Consider the following 17,167-nt stretch of genomic DNA (forward strand, 5'->3'; position numbering starts at 1 on the left):
TCGCATCACTGCACCACCGCTTTTCGAGGTAGTTTTAAATACACAATTACACAGCAACTAAGTGCTGCAATAATATACCTCCACCACTATTTCCTTATTTACTTTAGGTTCTTTATTATTTTATTAGGGTCCGACTGAAAACCAGCGTTACAGTTTATTTTACTGCAACATCATGCTGAGTCGAGCCCCTTTTTACCATCACGTTGTGTTGTTTATATGTTAATTTAAATTAAATTTGTTTAAATAGTTTTTAAGATTGTATGTTCAAATGTACCATGAATGTGATGTTAAATAAAGTTTTTCTATGCCCATGTCTATGTCTAATGTACTAATTCTTTTGCTTAAACGGAACAATTTTCGCTCATTACAAGTTGATTGTTTGATTTATTTACTTATGGTGTTTGTTTTTGGTTGTTTCAGAATATAATCATGCCGCATCAATGGCTAGAAGGCAATCTACCGGTAGCCGCTAAGTGTGACATATGTGATAAGACCTGTGGTTCCGTGCTTAGGTGAGTAAATCAAACATCTGCCCAAGTTAAAAGGAATTAGGTTTATAGCTTGTTTGTGACCTCGTAAAAGACCCACTGTTTAATCGATTTTAACTAAAGGTATCTTAGTTAGAAATGTGGTAATTTAATTGAATGACGTCTATGGCCTTTTACTGAGAACGCTTCTGTAGTACCTATTGGAAAGACTTACGTGCGCAGCTGACAACATATCTAGGGCAAGACAGTATTTTTCTTAACAATTATTAGTGGATATTACAACGACGACTTTTGGAAAAGGTACAGATGATAATTAGCATCAGATAGATAATTAATATTCTTTGACTTCTCAATAGCAATTCATTATGTCAATTATGTCAATAACAGTAGGTACCTTACGACAGAGGCCGGGAAATAATGGATCGCCGGCCAAGTAGTAGGTACTTAAACAGATAGGGTAAGAGGCCAGCGTAGTAAATCCCTTTTCACGCCCAGGTGTACCTATAGTGCTTTTCGCAAACAAATGTGCATAAATTTACATGTTTATACAAATAACATGACGGTCTTTCCACCGCTATACAACCGGCTGACGGTTTTTTTAATATTTTATAATAACATCTAAACTATCATGGTCTGGCAATTTGGCAAAGTATCAATCGGGAGACGACGACTGAAAAAAAAACGCACATGTTCATGTGATCAACTGGCGGTCTTTCCACGGCGATACAACCGGATGACTATTTTTTTAATTCATGTTAGCATCTAAACTATCATCTGACAAAGTATCAAGCGGGAGGCGATGACTGACGAATTGACGATAATTGCTCCTTGCCCGCGGTCTAGAAGACCGGATTACGTGAAAAGAGAGCAGGGAGTCATTGCTCATAGCTCATATAAATAAAGTTTGATTCCACACTTTTTTGCCTGGGTGCTGCTTCTTAGAATTTCAAATAAATACCAAACGTAACATACCTACCATTTTTTTCTTTGTAAGCGAGTTTTCTTCGGTGAGAGTTGGTAATTCAAATCCACAAACGAAATAGGTTGGTCTAGTTGAGCATTGATATTATTTAATATATGAATCCGCACGTAAGTTTGAACTCCTCTGTTAAGGTACGCTACTATTCTGTATTTTGTGGCAGGTTGCAAGACTTCAGATGTGTATGGTGCCGCAAAAGCGTCCACGCAGCATGTAAGCCTAGCTGGCGCGCCGCGTGCTCTCTGGGTGCCGCCCGAGCCTCCGTCGTGCCGCCGACCCGGCTACATTCTATTGGCCCAGACGATGCCTGGGTCCCGGATAGGCCTACTAACGCGTCGCCTCTTATTGTCTTTGTGAATTCTCGATCAGGTAAGCCAAGCATTATTCACGACAAGTGATGAGGTAGTAGGCATAAGGGTAAATCAACATGTTGACCGACACAAATCTATCCACAACTTTTCATTTCATATTATATTTACTGCAATACCTACGTACATACAGGTGTTACTCGTATATTAAATTGTAAGAACATGAATCCCTGAATCCCTATTCAGGCCCCATGTTGATATACCCATATAGCCAGATAGACTTAATAACTAAATACTCAAAATTACCTTACAAAACATTTAATTGATTAATGTATATATTAAATAATAACTATAAAAATATAAACATGTCTTTAAACTTCGTTGTAAAATCGCGCGCAACATGGATTGCGCGCGATCAGATACGGCGCGTCGCAAGATCGCGATATTCGCGATTGGTGTTGTGTTGTTGTTTCCTTTGAAAGATTATTTATTATACTGACGTCAATTTCTGTCATTAACTACGAGTACTACTCTGTATTTTAGCTGAATAAAGCCAAGTTTTTGAATGTTTTTATCCAATTTGCATCAATTTATTCAGATATACTTAACTGTATCTACGCTAAAATAAAATATGTCGAACATAAACAAAACTATTTCGCGTTATATCCACCAAGAGGGATTTGACGAACCACCAAGGGCCGCGTCGCCTCCTCATCTGATTTAAAATGGGCTTTACCTTCAAAAATTTAAATCCAAAAATCTTAAGAATGCGCCCTTGACACAACGGACTATCAAACTGAAGCTCCAGGTAGATCTCTCTCCTGCAATATTTTCTTAAGTACCTATTTATATACGTGGAAGCAAAACGTACGACGAACTCGACGAAGCCATTAGTACTTTAAGAAAATATATATGTACTACCTATAAAGCCGAAAAATGAAATCCTCGCCAGAGACCTGTTACGGCTGTTACTGATAGCTACGCGTAAACAACGGTTGCACGAAACCGTCAAGGAGTATGTCCAAGCTTTGAATTTGAAACTTTATTCCCAAGAATGTAATTTTACGATGAACACAAATCGAGTTCATTTAAATTTAAGCTTAGACGAAGCGGTCAACGTGGTGATTTCTCTTGAAAATTAAGATGCTGGAATTAACTCTCAATTTATTACTCCTAATATACCACTAAATCTCAATGCCTTAGCCGAGTCTGAAAAGGCGGAAAATTATGCAGCTTCTACGTCCGCCCCTCATAGAAACTCATCAAGACGTCGCTGCTTCAACAAAAAGGTGTATTTCAGAATTATTAAAACTTATTTGTAAATGATAAGAAGTTACCATCAAGTGAAGTTAGCAAAGAGCTATCATATCGTATGACACCAAAAGCATTGTATCAAATCAATCAGCTTAAATCTAACAAACATACTGTATTTTTTTTGTGATATAGCATGATAATGACGTTTCTAACTAGGCTGAATATGAATAAGTTAGGTAACTATAGCAATAATCATAATATTGACGTTGAGTAATTTGAAGTTGACTGTGTTTCTTGGCATAAGGTAAAACCTATACTACTAGGTAACTGGCAAAAGGAATGATATAAATAAGCATGGAGTAATTCATAAAAGTGGATAAGAAACCCTAAATCAAAGTGGACATACATTTTCAGTATTAACGCAATTGGTTTTGTTCATTGGTTAATCATCAAATGTTGCTAATAGTAATAACCTAGAGAGCTACCTACTGAAAGAATATTAAAAGGTTATTGTTGCATAAGTAGTACAAATAGATTGATGCGCGTAGACGGTTTTATCATGACACATACGGAGTAGGTACTTTTAGGCAAAATTTAAAGCAGAAAATTGTACCAATTTCCTACGCAATTATTACAAAAAAGATGATAGAGATTTGGATAGTAAAACAAACCACGTATAATATTATTCAATAAATGGTGATTTTACTAAAGAATCCGTATTCAAAAACAATCCTAAATTTGAAGAAAACTCGCAAGCCAAAACAGAGAATCGAAAGATGATATAATATTTCTCAAAATATTGTACCGTACTCGTAAATATTAAAGTACCCATGTTTGAATTTATTTATGTGAATCTTTAATCCTCTCAATACTCAACTATGCTGATACAGTCATCGGTGGTTGTTTGTTCGCCCAAACCAAAAATCTAATACAGCACGTGCAGAATGCTTGTGCCCGATTCTGCGTTAACATACCACCAAGTCCTTTGATACGTTTCTATTATAGTCGTGGGTTAATGAACATCGAGACATGACGAGCACTGCATTTCCCTAGTATGATCTTTCGCATTATAAAAACGACTTAAACGACCCAGTATCTAATAACTAAGTTGCAATTTTCTCAACGTCATGTCAAGGGTGCTGTGCTAGTCATCTTGCTTGTCAACGGCACAATACATCTGCATTTCGTGGCAGTTTCAGGCGCTCTTCCTCGAAGTGCTGGAACAATATACGACCACCTACACGAAATTCATCATGTGTTCATTCATTTAAAATGAAATACAAAAAGGTCATACTGAAATTGCAAAAAAATTTATAATATTAAGTGCCAATGTTTCTCATAATATCCTATTATTCTAAGTTCTTAAAATTGTTTTTCTTGTTTACAACGAAAATGTGATAGAGTCTGGCTACTGAAATTTTACCCAAATGTTTAGCGGGAAAATCAAAAAATCTTGGGCTGGTCACACTTTTTGTAGTAGGAATAAGGATATAAGTAAGTTGAATCTACGTTGACGTGCCCTCAAACTCAGCTCACATCATATCTACAACTATGTAAAGTACAGTCAACGACAAACATATATGCTTACACTTTCTCACCACATAACATTGTAACAAGGCGAAAAATGAAATGTAGTGTAAATAAGACCTACATACTTCGATAATACCGTAATATTAATCCATCACCAAAAAATTTAGATAAGTACGAGTACTATGCCAAATTTCAACTCAAGGTCAAGTTCAACTTACTAGTCTTACTAGATTTGCATTTTTCTTGCTTGCTTGGTTTGCTTACAGAAAAGACAGACGGCGAATAGGTATTTAAAACTACTAAGTTACAATTAATAATTTTGACTAAGATGAATATTTACACATTTAACTAACCATGACTAAAGGTCGGTTGCACCAAACCTTCTGTCACCGTTAAAGCGTTCGCTAAATGTATTTGTATGGGAAATTTCATACTTCACTGCTGTTTGACGTTAATCAGTCTGTTAAATGTGGTTGGTGCAAACGGGCCTTATTCGCTACAGTTAAAATCGGACTCTAAATATTCTGCTTCTAAGTAGTTTACAAAGCCGGACAGCAAATACTCCGGCTCCGCGTCCCCTCCATTGTATTGATCTGAACTGCTAGAAGACTCGTCATCACCGACGCTCATGACAAATCTTTTCATGTGAGCAGTTATGTTATCCTTTTGCATGTACTGATTTTCTATGTGGACAACATGATCAATCATTTTTTTCCAATCGTTAGGGTCACGCTTTCGAAGCAATCTTTAATAGTTCTTTCGAACTCTTGCGCAGATTGGGCTACTTCTTTGCTGGCAACTTTTCGCTTAGCGATACTCCAAATCCTATGGGGTGCAAGAAACAGTGGTATGGTGGCAGTCTTAGAACCTCGTGCCCATGAGTCCTGAGTATCTCATCTGCTTCGTAGATAGTATAGGCTCTTCTTTATGCTGTCCAATCAAACACAAGAGTTGTTCTTTGCTACAACGTTCTGGAACAATATACGACCACCTACACGAAATTCATCATGTGTTCATTCATTTAAAATGAAATACAAAAAGGTCATACTGAAATTGCAAAAAAATTTATAATATTAAGTGCCAATGTTTCTCATAATATCCTATTATTCTAAGTTCTTAAAATTGTTTTTCTTGTTTACAACGAAAATGTGATAGAGTCTGGCTACTGAAATTTTACCCAAATGTTTAGCGGGAAATTCAAAAAATCTTGGGCTGGTCACACTTTTTGTAGTAGGAATTATAGTTTTGATACTAGAAAATATTTTTGATTTTCTGTGCACACGTAAGGTACCTAAGGATATAAGTAAGTTGAATCTACGTTGACGTGCCCTCAAACTCAGCTCACATCATATCTACAACTATGTAAAGTACAGTCAACGACAAACATATATGCTTACACTTTCTCACCACATAACATTGTAACAAGGCGAAAAATGAAATGTAGTGTAAATAAGACCTACATACTTCGATAATACCGTAATATTAATCCATCACCAAAAAATTTAGATAAGTACGAGTACTATGCCAAATTTCAACTCAAGGTCAAGTTCAACTTACTAGTCTTACTAGATTTGCATTTTTCTTGCTTGCTTGGTTTGCTTACAGAAAAGACAGACGGCGAATAGGTATTTAAAACTACTAAGTTACAATTAATAATTTTGACTAAGATGAATATTTACACATTTAACTAACCATGACTAAAGGTCGGTTGCACCAAACCTTCTGTCACCGTTAAAGCGTTCGCTAAATGTATTTGTATGGGTAATTTCATACTTCACTGCTGTTTGACGTTAATCAGTCTGTTAAATGTGGTTGGTGCAAACGGGCCTTATTCGCTACAGTTAAAATCGGACTCTAAATATTCTGCTTCTAAGTAGTTTACAAAGCCGGACAGCAAATACTCCGGCTCCGCGTCCCCTCCATTGTATTGATCTGAACTGCTAGAAGACTCTTCATCACCGACGCTCATGACAAATCTTTTCATGTGAGCAGTTATGTTATCCTTTTGCATGTACTGATTTTCTATGTGGACAACATGATCAATCATTGTTTTCCAATAGTTAGGGTCACGCTTTCGAAGCAATCTTTAATAGTTCTTTCGAACTCTTGCGCAGATTGGGCTACTTCTTTGCTGGCAACTTTTCGCTTAGCGATACTCCAAATCCTATGGGGTGCAAGAAACAGTGGTATGGTGGCAGTCTTAGAACCTCGTGCCCGTGAGTCCTGAGTATCTCATCTGCTTCGTAGATAGTATAGGCTCTTCTTTATGCTGTCCAATCAAACACAAGAGTTGTTCTTTGGTACAACGTTCACCAAACAGTATCGATTTCTCAATAAGCCAGTTTTACAAATCTGCTTTTTGGGATTGTCGATTTGGCAGCTTATTAATTTGCACAGTGTGGTAACTTGCATTGTCTAAAACGACTACACCTTCGGCACCAATTTTTTCCGTAACCATTTGTTTGCCGCATTCATATCGTCATGGATAGTCTGCTGCGATCGATTTAGTGCTGAATACTAGCAATGCATTGGGCACAAAGCCACTTTCGGAACCAGTATGTACAATGATGATTGATTTGGTAGCTTGATGAGGCCGCTTTTTCCCCGGAGTACTAAAGTCACCATTGTTTGGTTTGCCTTCATTTAGTATTTTTTTCAAAGTTGAAACCCATAAACCTGTACGACTTGGTGAATTCTTCTTCTTCTTCTTCTTTGGTCTTTTAATGGTAGAAATTCCAATCAAAGGTGGTAATTTCCATTTTGTGAGTTTCATACGTCTGTCTATGTGACCATTAAGTTACGTTACTTTAGGTTAGCTCTATGGTTAAGTTAATAAGGTACCTATGCCTAGAGATTCCATCGACACGTTGGCCGCTCATATACACATACACGGTGGCTAAAAAATAACTGCAGTCCCGTTGCCAGGGATGTTTTAGGATTAATAGTTACTGAGCATTTTACCCTCTCATGGAAAATGGACCAGCCAAAATGTATACGAGTATTATGAAAAGCCAAATTTTTTTTCGCAAGGTCTGGGTTGGTCCCATGGTAAAAAATGCTCAGTATAACCCCAAAACCTCCCTGTCAACGTGCAGTTATTTTTAGCCACACTGTATGGACATGTTTCGCCAAGATATTTTTATATCAACTTTAACAACTGACCAGTCACTCAACAGATTTCTTCTATTGGTTTTCAGTACCTAAATAACTTCTTACGTTACGTTCCTTGATGATTTTTTTTCCAGAATTTCTAATTTAACCGTTTCTTTACACACTTGTCCTGTTTATGAGATTCAGGCATTAATAAATTTACGTACTTAATCAAACTTATATGCAAATTTTAGAACTAAGTACCTACTTAAAGTATCAAAATATTAATAGAGCACCATCCTACCAAATTGCTTACGCAGTTTTTCGTACAAATAGTAGTCTTCCTTCGCCTCCAAAGCCTTCGGCAAGTATTACTTACTTATTAAGGAACTTCTGGCGAAGCAGCACTTGTATCTTCGTAGTCATCAGTAAAGCTCTTGCTATCGATGTACTCTTTATTTTCGTAGAAATCTATTAATTCTATGCGCCTAAAGCAATTTTGACGATATTTTTCCTATCTTTAGTAATCAATAAAGAATGTAATAATAAATCGCCGTAATTTTGTGCGTTGTGCGCGGGGCCCGAGGGCCCCGCGGTCTTCTTGTTGTTGTTTTGTTGTTGGTATTGTTGTTGTTGTTGGTGCTGTTGTGCGCTTAGGTGTTTGCAGTTATCTCCTATTTGATGATTCCAAACAGTACAAAACTCATTCTTAATATCTACTTGACAACAGTTGCCATACTCTTTCTCTTTCACTTCATATAATGAATTTGAAATTTGTTTTATTTGTTCTTCATCGATCTTGCTTAAATGCTTGCAAAACTTTTCATAAGCTAGTGTTAAATTCAGTTTCCTCACAATAATAAGATTGTTCGTGTTATTGCCTCTAAATACCTACTTATGTAACACGTCACTTCGAAAGGGTAAGCTCCACTCTTCGCGCCTTTTACAACATGTGTTAGCACTGGCGTAATTTTTTGAAATTTCATCGTTTAACAGTTGGAGCATAGAATTTTCGACACGTGATGTTGATTTCCCAAACAAAATAACGAAACATAAAGGATATGTTTGCTATCACTGGTTTTGTTGCTAACTTTCGACCCTCCCAAAGCCATCGCCATACATATATTTACCTATAACTCCTATAAGCAAAGAGAATGAATAAGTAAACATCTCGACAAAGATTAATATGCAACCTAAAGGTCCTAAAGCTCATTGTAACATTTCAGGAAGGTACCTAAACATTCAATATCGATAAATCACCAAATATGTAGAATGTAAGTTCACTATTATTGCTCTTGCCTATAGGAATGTTGTTATGTGCAAAATTAACTTTAAATAACGTACATGTATACTTGTGGCAAGCATCGTTGGAATTTTGTTTATTAACGTTTTTACTTTGAATTACCGTAGGTAGATATATACAATGGTATTTTTTTACCGTATTTTTTTGCGATGTTTTGTTCTGCGTCGACAGAACACCCACTGACAGAGCTTATACGTCTCGACTGTTGTTGTACCTTGGAGTCCTTGGACCTATTATAGTTTTACCTCGGACGGATGGAAATATTTCCACATTGCCACGGTTATTGAAATATTTCATTTATATTATTTGAAACGTTATTATTAAGTATAAAAAACAAGCTATCAACGAAACTTGTGAGCGGCCAGTAACTCAAGAAATAAATAAAAATAGAAATATTGTGTTATGATTTATGAAAAGTCAGTATTTCGAACTTTACATTAAAATGAATAATGACGCGCGAGTCGCCCTTCAGTTTGCAATCTCTTTGCTTTTAGCGTTATGAGCAGTTAAAACACATTTTTGGTGTGGGAGTTGATGCCTAAATGAATGTTAGTAATATTGGATAATACTGATTAACAGGGGACAACCAGGGAGTTAAGTTTCTCCGTCGTTTCAAGCAACTACTGAACCCGGCGCAAGTGTTCGAGCTGAGCGGCGCCGGCCCGAGACTCGGCCTGCGACTTTTCCGACACTTCGCGCCGCTGCGTGTCCTCGTGTGCTCCGGTGACGGCTCCGTGGGCTGGGTGCTTCAGGAGATAGACAAACTTGATATGCATGTAAGCTTATTGAAGTTTAAGAGCCTACGTAAGTAAGAGTACCTACCTAGGTTTCTAGTAAACGTCAACATGTCGACTAGATAACCTACTGCTTCAATATTGCAAAGTTGCAATTTGTGATGAAAGCAAGCTTTTTCGCAAATTAAGCAGACCCATTTTACTTGCTGTAACAAAAATCCTCTCCTTTAGAAGAAAACCACAGTCGGGTACCAGTATACCAGAACACAATTAAAATTCTAAGTGACACTTCTTAGTTAAACGTTGCCGCTGCAGACCTTGTGGGCAATGTGGTCAGACAACCGCTACTTATCAAAATCCTTACGGCTTATTTTACGAGCATGTTGATCATGACTATCTAAGCAATTCATATCTAACAATATAACTAATACGAAATATAGAACGAAATTTAATAGTAGAACCAATATAGTCAAGGATAAATTTATACACTCTGCTTTTCACTTAGATTGCGAGGAAAATTTCGATTGTGGGAGCAAATAAAACAATGACAAATAATGATATATAAAAGAATATTTACTTAAAATTTTAAGTAAAATTGGTATTATTAGAAATATTAACAGAAAAAAGTTCATAGCCTAAACTATTCCCCGTTTGCATAAAAGTTCTTCGTTTTTTTCCATCCGATACACACGCTTTTATTTCATCATTCATCATCATTCTAGCCTTCAGTCGCCCACTGCTGAGCATAGGCCTCTCTTCGTGTACGCTTTTATTTAAAAAATATATAACTATTATTAAAATTAACGCATAACATAATTGTTATTGCTTTGCTGAACATTATTTGCCATTTATGGCATTGTTTATGCAGTAATGATCTTATGCTATATATCTCCTTGTTACATGTTGTGCTTCTAATGTTTTAGATAAACAGTTAGAACAATTAATGCACGTTTTGAATGATTAAGCAGCGTCAAGTTCAGACCGCCGTGCTCCCCCTGGGCACCGGGAACGACCTGGCGCGCGTACTGGGCTGGGGCGCGTCTTGCGATGACGCCGCTAACCTTCAGCAGCTGCTGGAGCGCTACGAACGCGCCTCCACGAAGATGCTCGACAGGTATCTTTTTATATACCTATACCTAATTGATTATTTACGGATACGTCCCGCCCTAAATGGAGTTACCTCACCCCGGGGCAGCAAATTGACAGAATCTCAGTTCGATTAGCAGTGCGCTAACGGAACGATCGAATTTTTACCACTAGTAACTATTATGCACTATCCCATTAAGTACTAAATTAATGTTGTTAAGCACCGCGAACGTCTATAAATGATACCACAATGCTGACAAAGAAAAGGTGGAAAACTGACTTGAAAACGCGACTCCGGAATACAAGCCCATGCACCGCTCCACCAACTGAGCTACCGACAGCGCCCGTATGACAGCGCGAAATTTATTTCTGTACGATATCATAGGCTTTTTAGATTTGAGAAACTTTTATGAATATATTAGCCGATATTAAAGACTTCGATTTGCGTTCCAGAACTGTTTGGGTCATTTTAGTCTTGGAATAATTATTTCTATCTTACTTCAACAACATAGGTTTTTAGTAGGTAGGGTGAACTTAAAACGTTTCGGTATCGTAAAATTGCTAAATTACAAAATTAAAAAATATATATCTACACAACTTAACAGGTTGATCTTTTTTGTTATCGATATCCTATTTATTGTACACTACGAGTACTAGGACATACACATACAAAACTCCATATCAACCTTATGGTTCCTTAAGGTACCTTATGGTACAGTCAGCATCAAATAGATAGTGACAGTGAAGGTCTCCAAATATACCGCAACATCTAAATTTACCATTAATACTAAGTCATCCAAAGTAATAAAATAATTCATGCCATCCACTGTCAACAAATATACCGATGCATACACAACGCCTGATACTTAGTAACATTCAAACCGCCGTAAACACCATTACACCCACATCGCCGCCGGTAGCGTAGCACCCAAAGTGTCCAAAAATCCGGAACACTTAAGAAAAATGAACTTTATTTTTAAGGAAATAGATGTCAATCTTACAACTTTGTGTTTTAACAATCATCGAGAAGAGTGGCGACCTGTCAAATAATTTCCTCTCTTTCTTTATGGCTATGCCTAATACGAGTACAATATTATTAAATTTTAAACTGATTCTTTTTCAGCCGCGTTTTTAAATGAAATGTAGTCATTTTATTTATTTAAAAGATCTACTTATATGAGTGGGTTTAGATTCCAAATCAAATCGAATGTTATCAGTAATGTTATTACTTGTACAGTCAGCGTCATATAGTTGGTAACATTCAAAGTAGTCAAATAGTTCGGTACATCATATAAATTATATGGTGTACCGAACTATTTGACTACTTTGGATGCTACCAGCTATTATGACGCTGACTGTACATACATACATATATACCTACTTGGTTCGAAACACAATGTGAACGAGAAACGGAGACAAAGATTTAAATAAGGTACAAGAATAAAATAATGTTTTAATCAATCACACACGTTGTTGTTTCAGAAAATAATAAGCAATTTTAATAATAACATAAAAAAAAACAAATTTCTTCGTTGTTTTTGAAGTAAATAATAACAAAAAGAAAGCAGATTTTTTTAATAGCGTGTATATCTGTCGCAGTCGGATCGTATAATCCGCCGTATTACATTACGGCTAGCCGTTTTCAAAAACAGGGGCGTTTTGAAATGCGGCGGTTTAACGATTAGCCGTATTGAATGCGGCTGAATGAGAATCCGCCGGAATGTATTCGGCGCCATACGTTCTTCAACACGACTAGCCGTAATGTAATACAGCGAGTCATTAGCCGCCGCTTTGACAGTTTTTAGTTCCCATTTTTAACACTCGTGGCGCTGCCTGACAAACGCTGGGGTGTCCATCAAATGTGGAGTTTGCCGGACTGTTTCTTTTCAAAAAAAAAATTCCTTCACAACTTAACTAGACGGAGCCCCGCTTCGCGGGGCTCCTATTTCTGAGCGGTTTGCCCTTCGGGCATCTGAAGCTACCTAACGAACCTAACCTACCTACCTATTGATTAAGTGAGACGTCCGTGAAAACATTACACTTTGGGGAAAAAAGCGTAGGTAGGTAATTAGGTTAGGTTCGTTAGGTAACTTCAGATGCCCGAAGGGCAAACCGCCCAGAAATAGGAGCCCCGCTTGCGGGGCTCCGTCTATTTAAGTTGTGAAGGAAATGTTTTGGAAAAGAAACACATGTAGTGCGGTGGGACCATGGTAGAAATAAATTAAATTGCAAACATTGTCAAAGTCCGGTTACGTAGGCGACCGAAAGAACTGGTCACTCTACAATGTACGATGCGGCTAAACGTGGGCCGCCTTATTGAAGAACGTATCGCAGTGACAATCCGGCTAATCGTCGAACCGCCGCATTTCAAAACGCCCCTGTTTTTGAAAACGGCTAGCCGTAATGTAATACGGCGGATTATACGATCTGACTACGACATATCCACCTTCAGCAGTGATTACATCCGACAGTCGTTGTCGCATGGACTGCACCGCATTAGAGCAAAAGACATTTCCCCGTAAAGACTCCCATGTCTCTACAACGTGTCTTCGTAAGGACTCTGTATCTCTCACCCTGTTGTTGTCCCAAAGTTGAATCATTTTCCCCCAAACATTCTCTATAGGGTTTAGATCCGGACTAAGAGGAGGAAAAACGATTTGCTTCAGGTGCACTTTAGTCTCATGCTCGTTTAAATAGTTTTGGACTATTCTGCATTTGTGAACCGAACTGTTATCTTGTACAAATTGGACGGTTTCATTTGGATAGTATATCTGTGTGGTGGGCAACAAAACATCACTTAAAATCTCTTTATATTTTTGCCCATTCAATCTACCACCGACTTCTATCAGTTCACCAGGACCAGCTTTAGACATCCATCCCCAAAATCCCAATGTGATTCTACCACTCCTATTATTCGGTAAAACGTTCTGTTCTTCATATCTCGAATTGTTCATTCGCCATAATGACAGCCGCCCACGGGCAGAAGAACAAAATACCTTCTCATCCACGAATACCACATTTTCAAAATTGAAATTTAGTTATTTACGTGCAAATTCTAGTCTTTGACCTTTGTGCCTATGTGTAAGGAAAGCCTTTTTTGCTGGTATTCTGTGTCGTAAACCACCCTCCCGCAAACGTCTTCTTATGGTGGTTTGTGATACTCTATGTTCGGTTGCCAAATTACGCGAATTCACAAACCGATCGTCAAGAGCCCGCTGCACAATTTCTCTATCTTCAATAGCAGTTGTTCGACGAGGACGGCCATAGGAGACGTGGTTGTTGAGATTGCCTTCCGTGGTCTTTCTCTCTATCCATCGGTAGATTGTAGATCGCTAGAAATAACAATTAATTACTAGTATTTTTAACTAAACACCATGTGAGGCAAAAAACAAACATAGTAGACAACTTACGCTTATGCCCAGTTCATTAGATATGTCTGTTATTGAAACACCCTCCTGTTTTAAATGAATAATTTTATGTTTAACATCATCACTAATACGTATCGTGTCCATTTTAAGACTTACAAGATAACAATTACTTATTAATCTTATTAGATAGCAATGACATATCATGCACTTGACAGTGTAAGTACGATTAGGTATATTGACAGTAAAACGAAGTTTTATTTTTATTTTAAGCAAATGTAAATCAACCTCCTTTACATCTTGCAGTTATGTATGTAGACCTTCGAGCAACACGGAAGGGAGGCGGCATTCGTACTATTTCCCCTCTGCCGAGGTACAAGATTAGCGCGTCAATATAATCTAGCGCGGGTAATAAAACTAGTTGCACTTGGATTTTTCACTAGACCGAGTCCAGACACGCGCGTGAACACTGCTGCACAAAAATGCCTGTTTGCTCGGTTTTTTGTTATAAAAAGAGGTCGGGGACATCAAATTTACAAAAAGAAAGTGTTACATTACACATGTAATATTTTTTTTTACATATCATACGTTTAATTACATTTAAATACAATTATTATATTTTAGTCTCAAGTCATTGTTGGGTTTATCGATTTTGCTCGCTCAGTACAAATTGCGGATCGGTCGAGCGACAAATCCGACTTCTCATCTCTCAGAATACAATGACATACTTCAACGAAAATGTGTTAGTGTGCGTGTTGTGACACTAGTCACTCGTCCGTACACAAAAAGAGATCGAGGTTTGCAAGATTTGTCTTTGACGTGTGTCATTTTCTATGTATTTGTGTCGTCATTACAGAGGGCTTACCGCAAACCACGTTCGACGTGTTGCCTCCCTGTCACACTTACGTATGAATTTACAAGTGCCATAGAGAGGCAACACGTCGAACGTGGTTCGCGGTAGGGCCTTTGATTGGATTTTGTATGTAAGTGTGTGAGAAGTGCGACTGTGTGCACCTTCCCCCCGCGAAAAATGGCAGAATGATTTGTACGATGAGATATCGCTTGGGCCCCTCCCTTCCGACGTGTCGGAAGCCGGTGTTGCTCGAAGATGTAGACCACGCCAGAACGATATTTTTTTATTAAACGGTTTTATTTAGCTTGGGTTGGCGTGGGTCAAATCTAGTAATCAAAATTGTACCACCTTCTTGTTGACCGATTGACTTGAAATTTTTAACTTAGCTTTAGTTCTGGTGACAATGCAATAATATATGATCACTAGTATTACAAATTCAAGATGGCCGACGCCACAAAATGGCCGACTTTATATTCTTTCGTAATTCCCTCGTCATGGGTATCAAATGAAAGGTCTTGGCTAATAGAATACAACACAATATAAAAAAAAATGCAAATTCAAGATTGCGGCTAACACAGAATGGCCTTCATATTTTAAATTTATAATGTAATTTTATAAGAAATAAAACAATGGAATGATTTTATTGGTGGAAGCGATTTGTATATTCATACACGCAGTTACAATTATAGGGTGAATGAGGACATTCAATAAAACAGGGACCGCTACATCGCTCACAGAATAAGTACATTACGTTTATTTCTTCGTCGTCGAAATTGTCGTCGTCTTCAAAAATAACAACGTGGCCGCAGTCGATGCATGCTCCCATAAATGATATTTCTTCCTTATCAATGTTGATTTTCAAACGCATTTGTAACAGCACATCTAGGAAAATGTGACATAATAGATTGGTAGGTAAAGGAAGCTGAAAAATTTCATTTTTTCTCATTTTTACCATGTCCCACGAAACTACTTTCTTCTTATCGTTTAGCTGAGATATAATTTTATTAAAACACATTGAATAAAGAGAATCCATTTTTCACTGGTTGTCGTTTTAAATAGTCTTATTTCTTCAGCGATATGCATGCAAGATACAAAATGAACATTGATAATATGTCTAAGCATTGACAGGTCGCCACTCTTCTCGATGATTGTCAAAATACAAAGTTGTAAGATTGACATCTATTTCCTTAAAAATAAAGTTCATTTTTCTTAAGTGTTCCGGATTTTTGGACACTTTGGGTGCTACGCTACCGGCGGCGATGTGGGTGTAATGGTGTTTATGGCGGTTTGAATGTTACTAAGTATCAGGCGTTGTGTATGCATCGGTATATTTGTTGACAGTGGATGGCATGAATTATTTTATTACTTTGGATGACTTAGTATTAATGGTAAATTTAGATGTTGCGGTATATTTGGAGACCTTCACTGTCACTATCTATTTGATGCTGACTGTACCTTACATTTTTATCAAATATATTTATAAATGTTCCTACAGCTTCGTTCATATAGCTAACTGGTACTTTTATTTCACGAAAATAACATTCCTATATGGAAAGAAAATTCTTTCAATTTCAATTTATTTTACCAAGTAGGTATACAGGATACACTTATGTCCGTCAATTTTTTTATTTAAAACTATTACATACCTACTTAATAACTTAACTAATACAATTAGCAAATACAATTATCAAATACATCTTTTTCATCTAAATAATCTGACACTTTATAGTACTCGACACAATCTTCGCGCCTTAAAGGCAACTTGTTGCGTTAGTAGCAAGCGTAGCAGTGTAAAGAATTAACTGTTGTGCAATGACTAGAATCCGAAAATGTTCATGTCGCCTTTTTTTCCGACAATATCCGTTTTTGATTCATTTATAAATCCTATACAATATTGGTATATTTGCACCAGGTGGTCAATAATGACGTTCGAACGCGCTGTGTCTGCACCGCCGCCGCCTCCTCCTGAGCCTCCGGACATCGTGGCGGAAAGTTCGTTGCTGAATAGCCTCCATGAAATCATGCAGGTACGAACGGAATACTTAGTGAAACTGAATCAATATTGTAACTCTGTAATTTAACTTTATAATATTATCAGTTTTATAAGGCAAAATGCCCTGAGCGAAAATTACTATTTGTAAAATAAAATCAGAGATAACTTTGTGATATAATTAAAT

At 37.2% G+C, this 17,167-nt stretch overlaps 1 protein-coding gene across 1 annotated transcript in view; it reads left to right on the forward strand.

The window, feature by feature from the left end:
- The window catches only part of LOC134679408 (diacylglycerol kinase eta), a 113,346-nt gene that overhangs the window by 52,708 nt on the left and 43,471 nt on the right, over positions 1 to 17,167 (forward strand). Inside the window, exons 6-10 of the mRNA XM_063538303.1 lie at positions 421 to 512; positions 1,631 to 1,836; positions 9,532 to 9,728; positions 10,655 to 10,800; positions 16,903 to 17,017. Of these exons, the coding sequence (XP_063394373.1) occupies positions 421 to 512; positions 1,631 to 1,836; positions 9,532 to 9,728; positions 10,655 to 10,800; positions 16,903 to 17,017 (756 nt within the window). The remainder of the gene's footprint in view (positions 1 to 420; positions 513 to 1,630; positions 1,837 to 9,531; positions 9,729 to 10,654; positions 10,801 to 16,902; positions 17,018 to 17,167) is intronic.

The sequence above is a fragment of the Cydia fagiglandana genome, chromosome Z (genome assembly GCF_963556715.1).
Source record: "Cydia fagiglandana chromosome Z, ilCydFagi1.1, whole genome shotgun sequence".
NCBI classification, from domain to species: domain Eukaryota; kingdom Metazoa; phylum Arthropoda; class Insecta; order Lepidoptera; family Tortricidae; genus Cydia; species Cydia fagiglandana.